General features: G+C 33.8%; 2 protein-coding genes across 2 annotated transcripts; both read left to right on the top strand.

The window, feature by feature from the left end:
• The first annotated feature begins 224 nt into the window (after nucleotides 1-224).
• On the top strand, nucleotides 225-1,100 carry LOC132273489 (monothiol glutaredoxin-S10-like). The gene has a single exon (XM_059774444.1). The coding sequence runs from the start codon at nucleotides 481-483 to the stop codon at nucleotides 787-789; it is 309 nt and encodes a 102-aa protein (XP_059630427.1). The 5' UTR covers nucleotides 225-480; the 3' UTR covers nucleotides 790-1,100.
• Nucleotides 1,101-6,350: 5,250 nt separating this feature from the next.
• On the top strand, nucleotides 6,351-14,660 carry LOC132275250 (serine/threonine-protein kinase PBL27). Its single transcript, XM_059776703.1, has 5 exons — nucleotides 6,351-6,785; nucleotides 7,577-7,776; nucleotides 7,997-8,186; nucleotides 12,939-13,330; nucleotides 13,501-14,660. Exons 1-5 carry the CDS (start codon nucleotides 6,659-6,661, stop codon nucleotides 14,122-14,124), a joined length of 1,533 nt encoding a protein of 510 aa, XP_059632686.1. The 5' UTR covers nucleotides 6,351-6,658; the 3' UTR covers nucleotides 14,125-14,660.
• Nucleotides 14,661-15,968: the final 1,308 nt, after the last annotated feature.

The following is a 15,968-nucleotide window of genomic DNA, read 5'->3' as shown; positions in this document are numbered from 1 at the left end:
ATGAATCTGAGCATCATTTTCGTTATCTGTATAGTCTCTTAGATTCTGAACACAACTATATATAAATAGTATATATGTAATATTATGCCACACAAATCACTATCACTTGAAGGGGTTACATACATTTAGCATCTTATATCCAAATATCTATCTAAAGGAATTTCACTTTTTCATCGATCTCTTTTCTTCCTTTAATTGCATTAAACAATTCAAATACTCAATCCCACCACCTTCACTTGCCTCTCAATTTCTCTATATATAAGCTCATTCCAGTTCAATATTATCATCACAAACCTACTCCTACTTCTAAAACACACACACTTGATCATAACTAGCTACCATTTGCTCTACTACTATTTCCTATACTCATCAACTGCATTTTATACACACACACACATATATATCTTAGCTAGGTTAACTTGTATTGCAATATTTGTCTTCTACATTTTTAATTAAAGGAGACAATATTTCTTGGGATAGATGGATCAGGTAGTGAAATTGGCGTCGAAGGCGGCTGTGGTGATCTTCAGTAAGAGTTCATGCAGCATGTGCCATGCCATCAAGAGACTGTTTTACGGTCAAGGCGTGAGCCCTATCATTCATGAGCTCGACGAAGAGCCAAGAGGGAGGGAAATGGAGTGGGCACTCAAGAGGCTGGGGTGCAACCCTTCGGTACCGGCTGTGTTCATCGGGGGTAAGTTTGTGGGCTCTGCTGACACCGTCCTCACCCTTCAACTAAGCGGCGAGCTCAAGAAGCAGCTCATAGAGGCTGGAGCTTTATGGCTTTAGTACGTAACAAATTTGAGCCCTAGTACTACTACTATGTTTTTAATAAGGTCAACCAAACACTAATCTTCTTCTTAATTACCTAATTAAGTATATATGTACTGGAGGCTTCAATGAGTATGTAAATGCTCAATATATAGAGGTGGTCAAACTTACAAAGTGTAGTAGTTTTAATGCTATATCTAGATTAACAAATGGCTTTTCACCTTTTGTTAATATAGCATATGTTTTGTAAAAAAAAAATTTGTGTATTTTCTTGCTGCGGGGAATATTAAGAAAATTAATGGAATATATTAAAATGTCATTTCGATGAATATATATAGTCCATTGTCATTTCCATAAATGAATATATTCTTCTATAACAATTGATAAAAATATTTTCTTAGTGTTGTTCTTTAGGGCTTAATTATTAGAGTGGTTTGGAATTTTAGAGATATATATAATTAAACCGTATGCTTGACATTTCAAATCATCATATACTTCATTTGGTACATTTATTCCTATGCCAAAACTCCACCATTTCCATTAAATTTTGGTTTTCAATTGTATGGCTAGCTCGATCATATATGGCATATATCTTTTGCATGCCACTATAAATGATTCTAGACATCATTACACTAATTTAATTCCCTCTCTTATGCCCGGCATCTCAATTCTTACACACACACATATATAATGTGGCAGCAAATAGGACCCTTGTACGTAAAGTACTAAAGTTAATATATTCCATTCATCACAGCTTTAGATACATGTGTAATCAGTAAGAGGGCATGAAAATTAACTGTGTTAATTTTAAATTCTCAGTTTACCTGCTATATATCCTTACATATGGCTCTGGTTATGTACTTGTGGTTTAAAAACAATGACAATTGCACTTGGTTACAGTCAGGGCGGAGCTAGGATTGCAAAGTAAGGGGGTTAAAGATATAAAAATTTAAAGATCGAATACAATAATTTTTATGACAGATAGGTTATATATATTCAAAAATAGTAAAATAAAATAATAATAATAATAATAAAATAAGTGATGGGCTTGTAACTTTGGTTACACTAAAAGAGCTATTTGAATGGATGAATATTTTCTTACAAAATAAGTGAGACTTCATTCTTTTATTCAGAAAGTTGCTTTTTGTTGGGCTGAGTCATTTGCTATTTTTGTTTTATTATGGATTGGACATGGACTGGGTTACGACTGATTGGGTTGGACTATGATTGATAGGAAGTAGTAATACAAAAAAATTTATATTTTTTTTGGACCTGGGCTATAGCCCAAGTTAGGCCACACTAAGTTACGTTACAGTATCTTTCTGGAGAGACGTAGTCTCCATTTGTTTACGTATAAAATATTTTTTTGTGTTTGGTTGTCGTAAAATATTTATGAAAAAAAAATATATATTAAAACCTAACAAAAACAATTTATTTATTAATTTTTGACAAACTATTTTACACGCACTACTCGGTGGACTCAACCTCAACCTAAACATTTATTAAACACCGAAAATTTAAAATTAATAAAAAAAAATGTTTTGCCTAAAAAAAAATAAAAAACTTGTAAAAAATATATATTTTACGTCTAAATAAACAAAACCTATAAATTAACACCGGCAATTGATGCCAGCTTTTTGTTGTATGCATTAATTCTTTATATACAGCTGACGTACATCTCTACTTCACTCGTTTAAATTCAGCCTTTAAATAGCTTCTTCAAAAAAAGTTCTCTCTCTATATATATATTGTGCTATATTAAGGGTTAAAGACTATACTTATCGGGAAAAGAAAAACAAAGAAAAAAAGAAGAAGAAGAAGAAGAAGAAGTTACTGTGGTCTATAGTTTATATTCCTTGATAGTAGTATATAATAAATAAGGTTAATAAGGCACAGAGAAACAGTCCGATGTATTTGGTTATGTATGTAAACAAATTAAAGATGGCATGCTTTCATTAAATATATTTTGGAATTGATTTTTGATAACTCAGACATATTATATATATATATATATGAGAAGTGAAATATTAAAGAGCAAACAAAGAGTATCGCATCCCACCGAAAGCTATCCCCTTTCTGATAGATTGCAATATTTCCTTAATTGAGTATGGAGAATATAAAATGAATAGGAATTAAGATAGCGAAAACTAGGGAGAACCTGGCCACCATTTTAGAATATTCCACTTTCTTTTTTCTTTTCTTTTTTTTTTATTAGTGTCCGATCGATTATCAATACAAAGCAATATGTGTACGTGTATATGATCGAAGCAATAAGTGTACACATATTCTAGTGGATTGGGCCTCAAAACCAATTTGCTGATAAGACCATTTTACCTTTTCATATTTCTTTTCTTTTCATTTTTTAATTTAAATTCCTTCTCGGTCACTGAATTTGTAAACAGAGGAAATTATTTTTTAGCAGTGTTATGGTACATGTTAGGGGGCTAGATCTGAATAAAAAATGAATAAGATATGTATGAATGGGTATGCAGCAGTACTATTTATTAACTTCAGTTTTTTAATTAGGAAGCAAATATATAATTTATGACTATTGGTATCAGATTCAGACCTAATCCTTGATTTAATCATACAACACCCTCATTATGACTATTGTTTAATATTTACACCAAAAAAATAAATCATGTTTGACTAGAGCAAATACGGGTTTTCTTTTTTTTGGTATAAATATAACTATTGATATCAAAGTCAGACCTTATCTTAAAATAATGAATCACATAAGGACAAAATTAGAAATAGCAATAGAGCGGATATGGAACGAGTTTACCTAAATTCGTATCCATTCCATTTAATTATAGACAAATTCATACCCGCATCGGGTTTTAATTTCACAATTTATGCTTACACCCATTAAGATATGAGTATATCCGTGCCCATCCCGCGCATTTACATTTTTATTTTTTATTTTTAATTTATATAAATAAATTAATAAAACTATAAATTCTATATAATGTAAATAATGATATATATAGTAAATACATGAACACAATAATGTACATACATCTATAACACACACACACATATATATATATATTTAAAAAATAAAATATAAAGAGGGGCAAGATTGATGTTTCTCAAAATTAATACCCAACCCAAAACTCACCAAGAGTTGAAAATCTAAAACCATATCCTCCTTTACCGTATATAAATGATTCACATACAAGTTCCATTAGGGGCTGTACAAATTTACATCCCAAGACAAAACTATTGAATTTTTTTATTTTTATTTCTTTATTTCAAATATGAAAAGCCATCAGGATCTGCCACGTGTATGTTAAACGGCAAGGGGGACGGTAGTCAATGGAACCACCACTTGGGCGCGTAAATCAAGCATACGTTTGGGGAAGCGACTATTGTAAACTACAGGCCATCAAAGCCTATTATACGCGGCCCAAAGTCCAAGCACATGAAACTGCTGGCGGCATTTGTCAAGAACGAAGGAGAAGACTATTGTTGTACTTAGTTGAAAAATATATGGCTGATCCGTTGTTTTCACCAAACGTTTGGATGCCGTACAAAATAAAACAATTTTGGTTTACATTACGTTTTGGTTCGACTGTTTTGTTTTAACAAGAAATAAAATAAGTGCTTTATTATAAAATGTTTTAAATTTTTTTATCACTATTCACAAAACGTTTTAAAACTATGTACAAAATAAAATAATTTTTATCAAAAACATTTTTTACTGTTCATTGTTACCAGAAAAAAATAAAATAAAAGTAAAATGGGTACCAAATAAACCTATTGTTACCAGAAAAAAAAAAAAAAAAAGAAGAGTAAAATGCGTATCAAATAAACCTTTACTTATTTGTATACCAAAGTCCAAAACCGAAAGTATTTCAAAATTATATACTATTATATTTTATTTATTTTGACTTTGAAAAGCAACTCATTTCATGTTTTTGGGAGCGTGAAAGAATAACTTTTAGCCAGTATTTCTATTGACAAAAGCAAAACTAGAAGCTTCCAAATACTGCAACCAATTCTGAATATAAAACATGAAAGAGCACTAATAGGAATGTAAAAAGGGCTGGTGACATTAGTCAAAAAACGAAGGCTAATATAAAGTAAAGACTACTAATATTAAAAATAAAAGTGCAGTAATTATATGTTTCCGACCTTTGGTCAAAAAGCTCATTGCAGAAAACATTGCAATCTATTTCAACTTCCGCACAAACAGGAAGAATGGTTCTAAAACACAAAAGCTCTTTCTAGAGGAGTTCGGATTCTCTCTTATACAATATAGGTCGTATTCAACGGATTCTAGTCTTTGCACGTGTGAAGACTTGTGATATTGAAATTCGTTAAGTACAGTATAACATTTGTGATTTATCTCGGCTCCTTATTTTGTCAAAAGAAACACTAATGGAGCGCGCGGTTCATGTTTTTCCTAATTTACGCGCTCCATTAGTGTTTCTTTTGACAAAAGCAAAACTACATGCTTTTAAATGGTGCAACCAATTCTGAATATATAAATTGTATGAATTTCAACTGGAGCTTCACTTTTCCCTTGCATTGCACTCATAAAAGACTAGAGCATGAACATCTCCTTCAAAGAAAGACCATTTTAAACAACAAATCAACAGCTAGTCTCACTTTTTTTCTAAAATTCAAAAAAAGGCAATGATCAAAATTATATTCTAAGCTATAAAACATATATTTTTTATTTGTGAGTATCTAATGAACAACTTAAATTTGGAATTAAAAGAAATTTAAATAGTTGAACGTAAACATAGGGTGACCGAAAACCCAAAAACTATTGGAGTTGCCTCACTTTCTTTTAAAAATTGCCTCTAGTGTTGTATACGTGGACCATTGGAAAGAGAATTTAATGTGAAATTTTTTTTTTTTTTTTTTTCTCAGATAATGTGAATTATACAGTTAAAATTTGGTACCAAAATTCATTTCATGTTGTCCTTTGCCCAAACATGTTGGGCCATCTGATACCTCATTCCCTTGGCATGGTACACCACCGGGCCCGTAATCCCAAGCCCAGAAAATTGGACTTTCGTAAAAGACCCAATCAAAATAGAAATTAATCACATAAATAGCACGTTTTTGTTGTTAGACTAAACTTAAAAAGTATATAATGGTACTAGTACTCTGAGACGTTGGATCAAGGACCATGACGTCACAAGCCATAACTTTTTACCTACTCCCTGATATCAAGTCCTCATCAACGGTCCACAATCATAACATCATTGTAAGCCCAAAATTTCCTACCGTAATGTGTTATGCACATCCCTTTTTAATTTTGTTTTTATTTTATTTTCTTTACTTTTTGGTCTCAATGGTTTTAAAACATGTTTTAAGAACACGTGGGACCCCGTTACGACCGTGATTATTATTCTCACCCAATTGTCATAGTTTTTATCTGTACATCGAAGTTAATATCAATAAGTTGAGTGGTAATTCGTTGATTTCAAGAAGATTATTGACTGATTAATCTAATTAGCTCTGAACATAATAATTACTACAAAAGGATTAATTTTTATTTTTACTTTTACCCCCAACTTTCTGTATAATTTCCACATTCATATATATAGATATACATACGGTATATTATTTTATGTATATTTTTTGCCTGGTGTCTTTACCTTCTCTTCAACCCTTTGAGAGTTTCCTCGATTTGGTGATCTGCTTTTTAGGACAAGGTGGTGTTGATCTTTGTTCTTGAGCCAATTGGGGTCACTGATAAGTGGCGGATGGCTGGAAACTTCTCAGAGAGAATTCTAGAGAGACAAAGTGTAGAGTGAGAGAGAGTGATTGGTTGGGATTTTTGGGATGGGGGTTATGAGATGATGAGCAGTGATTGTTGAGATATATATATTATTTGGGCTATTGTGGGTTTGGTTGTTTTGGATTTGATATGGGTTGTTTTCCATGTTTTGGATCATCAAACGAGGAAGGAAACGGTGTGAAAGAAGTGGCAAAGAATGACCCTGTAAAGGAAGGTTCAGCTGCTCATTCTCACCATGTGAACAGAGTTAATTCAGGTACTTTTTTTTCTGTCTGTGAAAAATGCTTTCTTGGAATTTTTTTCTTATGGGTATTCTTTGGAATTTGTGTTTTTTTTGGTTGTTTGTCATTTGCTATGCTTAATTATGTTGAATTTTATGTTTCTATATTTTCTTTTAGGTTTATTGATAATGGGTTGTTGCTTAAATTTTCTTGTTAGTTCGATCTGATTCATTTTTGCCCGTTTGTTTGTTTCCTGAAATGGGGTAGTCTAGATTCTACTATTACAGCTTATCCGTGAATTTTTACTGTGTGTATTCAATTATCGTTTGCGCTGTATGATTTTTTTTTAGCTGGTGTGGTGTTGATAGAAAGTACTATGGAGATCTGCTCTTAGTTTACAAATTTCCTTGCATTTTTCTTTCTAATGTTAACCCTTTTCCTTTCATTGAGTCATTGCTGAAATGTAACACGAAATGGAAACTTTTAAATGTCTTAATGGATGCAAATGTAATACTTTTTCATTACCTGATCAGCTTGAATGTAATATTAGATGAAATATTAATTGGAAGTTAACATATGGTTATGAACAATGCTAATGTTGTTTCAGAAATGACTGAGTTTGCTCTCAAAATATTAAGCTCAGACAAATCTTCATGCACAGGAAATCCAAAGAATAGTTTGTATATGTTTGTGGCTTTGCATTCTATGCCACATATAATACTGAATTATAATTTGTAATGTGTGTTTTATTTGGCATACAGCGAATACAGACTGATTCTTCATTGTTTCTTGGCCACTTTTCCTTTTCCCTTTCTCTTTCCAATAGAAAAATCAAAATCTCGGAATGGTTCTGATTCTAAGAAGGAACCAGCAGTTCAAAAAGATGGACCACCTCCACATATTGCAGCACAAACATTCACATTTCGTGAACTTGCTGCTGCCACAAAGAACTTTAGGCAAGAGAGCCAGTTGGGTGAAGGTGGGTTCGGACGTGTGTACAAGGGTCGCTTAGAGAGCACAGGACAAGTAAGTTGTGATTAAATAGATATGAAGATTTCTAATACTACAATTTAAAGCAAACCCACTGAAAGATTTTTGAATTCAGTTGTTTGGTCCAGTGTCATCTATACGCTAGTTTATGTTCAATATCATTTTGCGTTCTGACTCTGTTTGTGGAATAGGATTAGCAAGGACTATTATACACGCTTCAATGACTTTTGGTTGGATGTGTCAATTATGTTTGCAGGTAGTTGCTGTGAAACAGCTGGACCGAAATGGCCTTCAAGGAAATAGAGAATTTCTGGTGGAGGTTCTCATGCTTAGCCTCTTACATCATCCAAACCTCGTTAACTTAATTGGCTATTGTGCCGATGGAGACCAGCGCCTCCTTGTTTATGAGTTTATGCCATTGGGATCGTTGGAGGACCATTTGCATGGTAAGTTTGCATGCGTTTTAACCACCAATTACATAATTATAAAAAGTCATATTTCAATTTTCTTCATGTAGTTCGATTGTGATGTCATTTGATTTAGCATGAAACTCAGAGTTCATTTTCTAGAGAACTTTGTTTTCAGTTTGTACTATGTCTGCCATGTTATTCTTCTGTATGAACTTGAACCTTTGCAATAATCTGAAAAGGTTCTCATGTTCGCAATATTATTCATCATATGATAATGGAGTAACCATTGGTTACTGCAATTACTATCTCAGGACGTCTTTAGGTACATGTAAGCGAAAAGTTGGTTCTGTTTTTTTCTAATTATTGTTATTTTTTAATCAAAGAATAAAAAGGGGGGAAAACCTTGGTTTTGTTTTCTTTTTTATAATTTTGCAAACACATATTTCCATCTCTTCATATATCACTTGGGTCATTCATTAGTGCAGCAATAAAACTCAGGCTGACAAGCATGAGGATGTGTGTTGGAGTTTGAGAGTAGCCACTTTATGAAAAATTATCCCTAGACAAGAGTGACTTTGTTTTGTTGATTCTCTTTACTTATAAAAAAAATAAAAAGACTGGCTTTGTAACGACCTATATGCATGTAGCGCTTTTGCAATTGTATAAAGAAAAGTTTCTCTAGATTGACCATGCCCACCCTTATGAACTATCCAATTTTTGCACAACTGAACTAATGTAGTTTGTAAATATGTTTTCGCCTTTTCAACAATAGTTTGGTAATGGACTTCTTAGAGTTTGATAATTTGTGACATGTTTCGTAGCACATCCTTATTTTCAAACATTTTTATTTTATGGCCATGATAAAGGTTAGCTTTTTAATGCAAGTTAATGTAACTTATTAGGGAAAACTTCCCGACCCAAGTTTCTTGTACAATTTATGTTACTTTTTTTTAAAGGAGTTTGATAGCAGTAGAGCTGTGTTATTTGGACTTTTAGAGTGTCCCGAATACCTCTGTTGGACAAATCGACAAAGAACAGCATGTGTATAGTTATGAAATATAGGTTTAACACGCTTACTATTGGTTAGTTCCTAACTTGTGATAGGTTTAACATGCTTACTATTGGTTAGTTTCTAACTAGTGTTTTTGCAAAGAAATAGAGAAATGCACTTATTTGCTTCTTTATTCCATATATAACTCTCTTTCAAATGAGATACCATGCAGATACTAGGTTGTATTATAGCTATCACATGTTCTAATATTCAAATTGGACCATTCTGATACTTAGTGCACAAACCTGTCACTATTAACAAGTTAGTATAACAAATTATAAGAAAAAAACTAGTTGTCAGATTTGTGGACCCGATATAATTTATTGGGATGTTTCATTCCTTCTTTTCTTTTTCCTACCAGTGACATTTTATGAAACTCTTGACCCTCAAACATTGGAGTATCCCACTTCCATGTGATTTTCTGACTTGAACAACAATTTATATTTGTAACTGGAAATTTCCTCTTGTTCCATGGGACATTTAATCTTAAGCATGAATTGAAATATCTTTTTTGGACAAGAAATTGCTAGTAAGCCTTATGTGACACGTGCTGCTTTAATAACAAGCTTCTTGTGCATACACATATATTTCTGGAATTCCAAGGTTGCTATTAATGTTTTTTCTTAAGGAATGACATCTTGGGCCAAGACAAAAAATAAAAATAATAAAAATTTACTGCTAGAAATTCAGAAGTTCTTTTCATACAATGAACTTCATATAATTGTTAGAAATTAAGTGTAGTATTGGTTGCTCTGATATTTAACACTATTATTGAATGGGGTTCAAGTATTCTCGTTTTAAGTTACATAATAACTATCTCTCTTTCTATGTATGAAACTTTTCTGGAGGTTCAAAAATGCTGACAAAATCTTCACAACTGTGTCAATGATACCTCTCCTGAACAAGGTTATTAGTACCCGTTGACCGTTAAAATGAAATGTCACTGCTTGCTGGCAAAGCTTGCTTGTTGATTACTAAAAAGAAGGCTTTGTGGGTTATATTGTGAGGAAATCCTCAAACTCTTAGCTTTGCTACTTTTGGGCTTTAAAATTGGAATGCTAGGATGTAGCCCTTGGAAGAATCTATACAGCCAGGCACTCTATACCTCACGAGTAAGCATTTGGAAAAGTACTCTAATGGTAAAAAGTAGATATAAATTGCCCCATCTTAATATCATGTCATGTAAAACCATATAAACTCACTTTTTCCTATCTGAAGAATGATATTGCGCTACTTGTTCCTTAATCCACGGAAAACTTTGGAAGCTCTGTGGTCTAATTGATGGATGTTTAGCAGATTGCTTTTATTCCTATGCGGGTTCCTCTCTCTCTCTCTCTCTCTCTCTCTCTCTAAAATGGGAAAAAAGGTTTGCTGATACTGAAATTGCTATCATGAGAGAAAGTTCATGATCACAGACATATCTAGCACTAGAGGTTATTATACCTGAAGTGACTGCCATATACATGAAGTGACTGACATATACATGCGGTCCATGTACACACACAAAATAAAGATAGATCAAACCAAGGCAAACAAAACAAAAACAAAAACAAAAAGACAACAATTCAACTGATATCGTGGGGCTCTATCTCATTAAGTATTCTCTTGCTTCTCCTCTCCACCTCAGGTATGATGCCTTCCAACATAAAAACACATGCAGCACCATCCTTCACATACTCCACTCAATCCCTCAATAGGGTGAAAGATAAGGATATATAGAAGGAAAAAGTGGATAAAACCATGAATGAAAATTACATTGTAAATTCTTAATGAAAATTATGCTATTGTAGGATGTTGTCGCCAATGAACATGTTCACAATGCTAGTGAATGAGAGCTTCTGAATTTGACTTAATTTTGTTGTTAACTCTGCTAGTCTTTTCAATGCTTCACTAAGTATTTTCTTTTGTTCAATATTTTTCTGATAGATTGGAGGATTTGTCATTACTTTTGGATTGGAATTAATAGTGCTGGCATGGTTAATTCTGCTTAATTGATGGTCCTAAAACCCTTTTAATCATTGAAATTTTTATTTTTATTTTTATTTTTTCTCTTTCTCTGTAAGCCCCCCAAATTCGTGAGAAATTAGTGGAGATATATAATTAACAATATTTAAATATCCTATGAAAAAATTTCTGTGTCCCTCCCTCTAGGAAACTCTTTTAACCTGTAATGACCCGTACACAAGCCCTTCCCCTAATATCCACATCTCAATAACAAGTTCAACTTCTTTTTTATTTCGTTAAAGCCCTGTTTGGTAACGCTGCCGTTTGTAGTTTTCTGCTGCCATTTTCAAAAAATGAGATTTGAAAAAAAAAAAAAAAACCAACAAGATGCTGTGGCTTTCTTTAGATTTTTTGCAGCATCAAAACGATGCTGCCAAAATTTGTTGCGGTTATCAAAGGCTATGGTGCCACTTAAAACTTAAGGGATCTGTGTCTTTTATATTGTCTTCTTCCTGTTTCTCTCTCTTATCTATATATCTTCTATCTCAACAATCCCAACCATCATCATAGTTTCTTCGCTGATAAAGAATGAACTATAGCGACAACCAACTTGATCATTGTGTTTGGTCTGCACAAATGCCGATCTCAACAACTCGTAGGCGATTTTGATCTTTGTGTTTGGTACTACACCTTGGGTTCCAGCAGATGACTAAAGATCTTGTAAGTGTGGTAATAGCTCGGAACCCGTGAGATGCTACTACATCTTGTTCATTGAACCCTTGTGAGATACTACTACATCTTGATCATTTCTGTACAAGAACAAGTTCTCAGGACTGATTTCTCTTTGGTCTTGGTTGTTGTTTGTTCCTCTTACTCCACCTAGTGGGTCAGCCAATTTTTCCCCTTTAAGCCAGTCCCAAACGTCAATTGTGACTGATAAAATAGCAGAATCAATTAAGCACAAAACTGGCCGAATTGGAACTAGATGAAATGGGTATTCTTTAATTTTTCTGAGTTTACATGGGTTTGATTTGTTTTTCTGCTTTCCCTTTTGGGATGAGATGGGTAAGATCAATGTAGAAATTGGGCTTTGAATGAGGGTTCTCTTTTCTTTTTTCTTGAATCTGTGTTTTTTTGTGTGTCAAAAGCATTTAAGATTCAGAATTGCAGCTCTGCAACACCACGATGGCTTAAAAGCAATCTCTCTCTTTTTCTCATTACAACCACTGATTTAAGTCTCTCTACCAGTCATCTCTTCCATTCTCTGCCTCTGTCTCTGTCTCTCTCTCTAACTGATCTGTGATGGCAAAGAGCACCAAGTCTCAACACACTTGTGTTCTCTTGTTTGGGTTGAAGAAATACCTTTCTCCTTCGTCATGATTTCATCACTACTGCCAATGATCATGCGGAGCTTTCCATCACAAATTGCTTCGTTAGGATTTGGAGGATTCATATGGGTTCTCTAGAGAAATACCCAGTATTTGATTTCAAGGATTTCTTCTTCTGATTTTTTTTTTTTTTTTACAACTTTTTAATTTTAGTCAATCTCTCTCTCTCTCTCTCTCTCTCTCTCTCTGGTTACCAAACGTGTTTTATGTTTTCCTTCTTTCAAAATTCAACCACAGATGTAGTTTACCAAACGTGTTTTGCTTCGAAGAGAAATGACAACACAACATATCACTATTTTTGTTTTTCACAAAAATGATATCACAGCAAAAAAGCTTTACCAAACAGGCCCTAAATGTGCGCTTTGTTACACCTACCTGATTTCCCTATTTGGTTCTTGTTTTCAGATCTTCTGGCAGATAAGGAACCTCTGGACTGGAATACAAGGATGAAGATTGCAGCAGGTGCAGCTAAGGGATTGGAATATTTGCATGACAAAGCAAACCCTCCTGTCATATACAGAGACTTAAAATCATCCAACATCCTTCTTGACGATGGCTATCACCCTAAGTTATCAGATTTTGGGCTTGCAAAACTGGGCCCCGTTGGTGATAAAACTCATGTCTCCACACGGGTGATGGGGACATATGGTTACTGTGCTCCTGAATATGCCATGACTGGCCAACTCACTCTGAAGTCGGATGTCTATAGTTTTGGAGTTGTCTTTCTTGAGATCATTACAGGACGCAAGGCTATTGACAACACTCGGGCTCCTGGAGAGCATAATCTTGTTGCATGGGTAAGTAGGTCTTCTCTTTGTGTTTGAACTGGTTTTTATTTCTGATGTAGACGGTTTCTTTAGTAGTTCTTGCTTTATTGCATGATGCCATGGTGGTTTAATTTACAGTGTTGTTGAGTCTACATAAAACAAGGCTTGTTTCTTTTATATTGTGGGACATGGGTTTGCAGGCAAGACCACTTTTCAAGGACCGCAGGAAGTTTCCTAAAATGGCTGATCCGCTGTTGCATGGCCGTTATCCAATGCGGGGGCTTTACCAGGCACTTGCTGTTGCGGCCATGTGTTTGCAAGAACAAGCTGCCACAAGGCCTCTAATAGCCGATGTTGTGACTGCTCTGACATATTTAGCCTCCCAAACTTATGACCCAAATGCAACCAGTGCTCAAAGTAATAGAGTAGGTCCATCTACTCCTAGGAGCAAGGATGATAGAAGGAACATGGCAGACGGGCTGGATAGCCCAGATGAGCCTCGGCGTGGACATGGTTCCCCTTCTACCCACAAGAACTCTCCTGATTTCAGAAAGAAAGACAGGGAACTGAGCACTGGTGCTGAGTTGGGCAGGAATGAAAGTGGCGGCGGGTCGGGGAGGAAATGGGGCGTGGATGATTTAGAGCGACAGGAATCTCAGAGAGACAGCCCTCTAAGTACAGGAAGAGCAAGAGACACTCCCAGGAATCGAGATCTTGATAGAGAACGTGCACGTGCAGTTGCTGAGGCAAAAGTGTGGGGTGAGAATTGGAGAGAGAAAAAACGGGCAAATGCAATGGGTAGCTTTGATGGTACAAATGGGTGATTGCATTGAATGCCCAGCCCCAGGACATGTAGATTTGGTCTTTCTAAGGAAACAGCTGTTGTATGGTTAGGAGAGTCATCATGAGGAAGGAGAGAATCCTTTAGATTTCCGGATTCTCCGTGGGAATAACGGTTCTTTGTATCCAACTTCGACTGCTGTTGGTTGTTCTATATCATTCTTGTAATTCAGTTCAAAACTGAATGCTCCAATTATGTGATGAAGGAAGGAAACACAGTTAAAGAAGGGAAGGGTTTAATGGTGTAATTTTGGTGATTTTCGGGTAACCCTACTGCGGAAATGTTGTATGCCACATGTTAATCTATGTATTTAAGGCTTGCAAATGTTCTTGTTACGGAAGAGAAGCTGGGAAGATGTCTATGTTGGGAAACTTAATGGGTTTGGTTTGATTCTCTCATTTTTTTTTCTTTTTTTTCTTTTTTTAACCATTGTTACATTTATTTTCATGTAGTCTTCTTGTGAACTGGTTTCTGAAAATGTCAAGTTTTTAGCTTATTTATACAAAAGAGGTTTCATCACCACGTTTTTCCTCTCCCCCTCTCCTTGTCCGTTAATGAGTGCACACCTGCACATATCAAGCTTTTGATTATTGTAGAAGTTTTAGTTTTATTACATCCAGAAGTTGCTTCCATGATCAACCCTGCTACACCTAGCTTGTTTGGGACAATAAACAATGGATAAAGATAGCCAAATGTCACGCAGGCAACCATGGCACGTGAGCTTGGAAAGATCCAGGTCCGTGACACAGAGCTAGATTTGGAAATACATACCTTACATAGTTATGTGGAAGCCAAAGGGATGTGAAGACTGAAGAGAGTCTACCACAATTTAGTGAAGACGCTAAATCTCTCATATAGCTAGAATTTCCCATCAAATCCGTAGAATATGAATTTTTATTTTAGTATTTTACCAATGAGATTGCGGTATCAAAACTGAGAAAGAAAATAACAGATATATAAGGGTTCGGTTGTTGTTTGTTTGGATATAAAATATTTTTCAAAAAATATATATTTTTTATTTTTTGATGTTTGGTTTTAATAAAATATTTAAGAAAAAAAAATATATTAAAATTTTACTAAAATAATTTGGGCCATTAATTTTTGACAAGTTATTTTACATATTCTGTCCAATTAACTTAATTTTAACTTCAACCTTGACCTTTACCAAACACCAAAAAAGTACAAATAAAAAAAAAAAAAAATTACTTAAAAAAAGAAAAATCTTTTTTTAAAAAAATATTTTAGGTCTAAACAAAACAAACGGAGCCTAAACATTATATATATTTTTTTTCCCCCCGAAAGGTTATAATAACATATATAGATATTCCAATTCCCCTAAACGGTGAGGTTAAGTGTTGGATCCTCTGAGGTAATATTACGAGTGTGTTCCTTGAACTTTGAACAAAATAATAATAATAAATGATAATTACATTTTTTTTCACAATAGAAACATTTGCTATTCTATGGAATAACAACTATACACTAATCCTTAATTTTACTATGAAATATTTTTTTTTTATTAAAATATGTGAATATTTTTTATTGAAAAATGCTTGTGGATATAAAGTACGATGATAATTATTTTTAGAATCTTGTAAGTTTTAGGTAAATTATTTGTATATTTTTTAGATTTTTTCAGCAAATTTTATTAAATTTAGATGGTTAACTTAAAAATAATTAAATAGTAATAATTTATTAATATATATTAGACTTTAGAATAATTATTATAAACTCTGAAACAATTTTATGTACTATGGATTCTGAAAATTGGGGTGAGACAATTTATTTATTTTTTCTTTCTGGGGGCTCAAACCCATCAGATTAAAC

The sequence above is a fragment of the Cornus florida genome, unplaced genomic scaffold, assembly GCF_030987335.1.
Source record: "Cornus florida cultivar Cherokee Brave unplaced genomic scaffold, ASM3098733v1 CherokeeBrave_3.0.0_Hap2_Chr09, whole genome shotgun sequence".
Taxonomy (NCBI): Eukaryota; Viridiplantae; Streptophyta; class Magnoliopsida; order Cornales; family Cornaceae; genus Cornus; species Cornus florida.
Note: the sequence above shows the minus strand (reverse complement) of the source record. Positions and strands in the feature narration are given on the sequence as shown.

What these genes read in the sequence shown, in the direction of transcription:
- LOC132273489 (XM_059774444.1), top strand. Translation starts at nt 481, where the DNA reads ATGGATCAGGTAGTGAAATTGGCGTCGAAGGCGGCTGTGGTGATCTTC.
- LOC132275250 (XM_059776703.1), top strand. Translation starts at nt 6,659, where the DNA reads ATGGGTTGTTTTCCATGTTTTGGATCATCAAACGAGGAAGGAAACGGT. An exon ending in TGTGAACAGAGTTAATTCAG is followed by an intron (nt 6,786 to 7,576) that starts GTACTTTTTTTT and finishes TCTTTCCAATAG; the next exon opens with AAAAATCAAAATCTCGGAAT. An exon ending in AGCATAATCTTGTTGCATGG is followed by an intron (nt 13,331 to 13,500) that starts GTAAGTAGGTCT and finishes ATGGGTTTGCAG; the next exon opens with GCAAGACCACTTTTCAAGGA.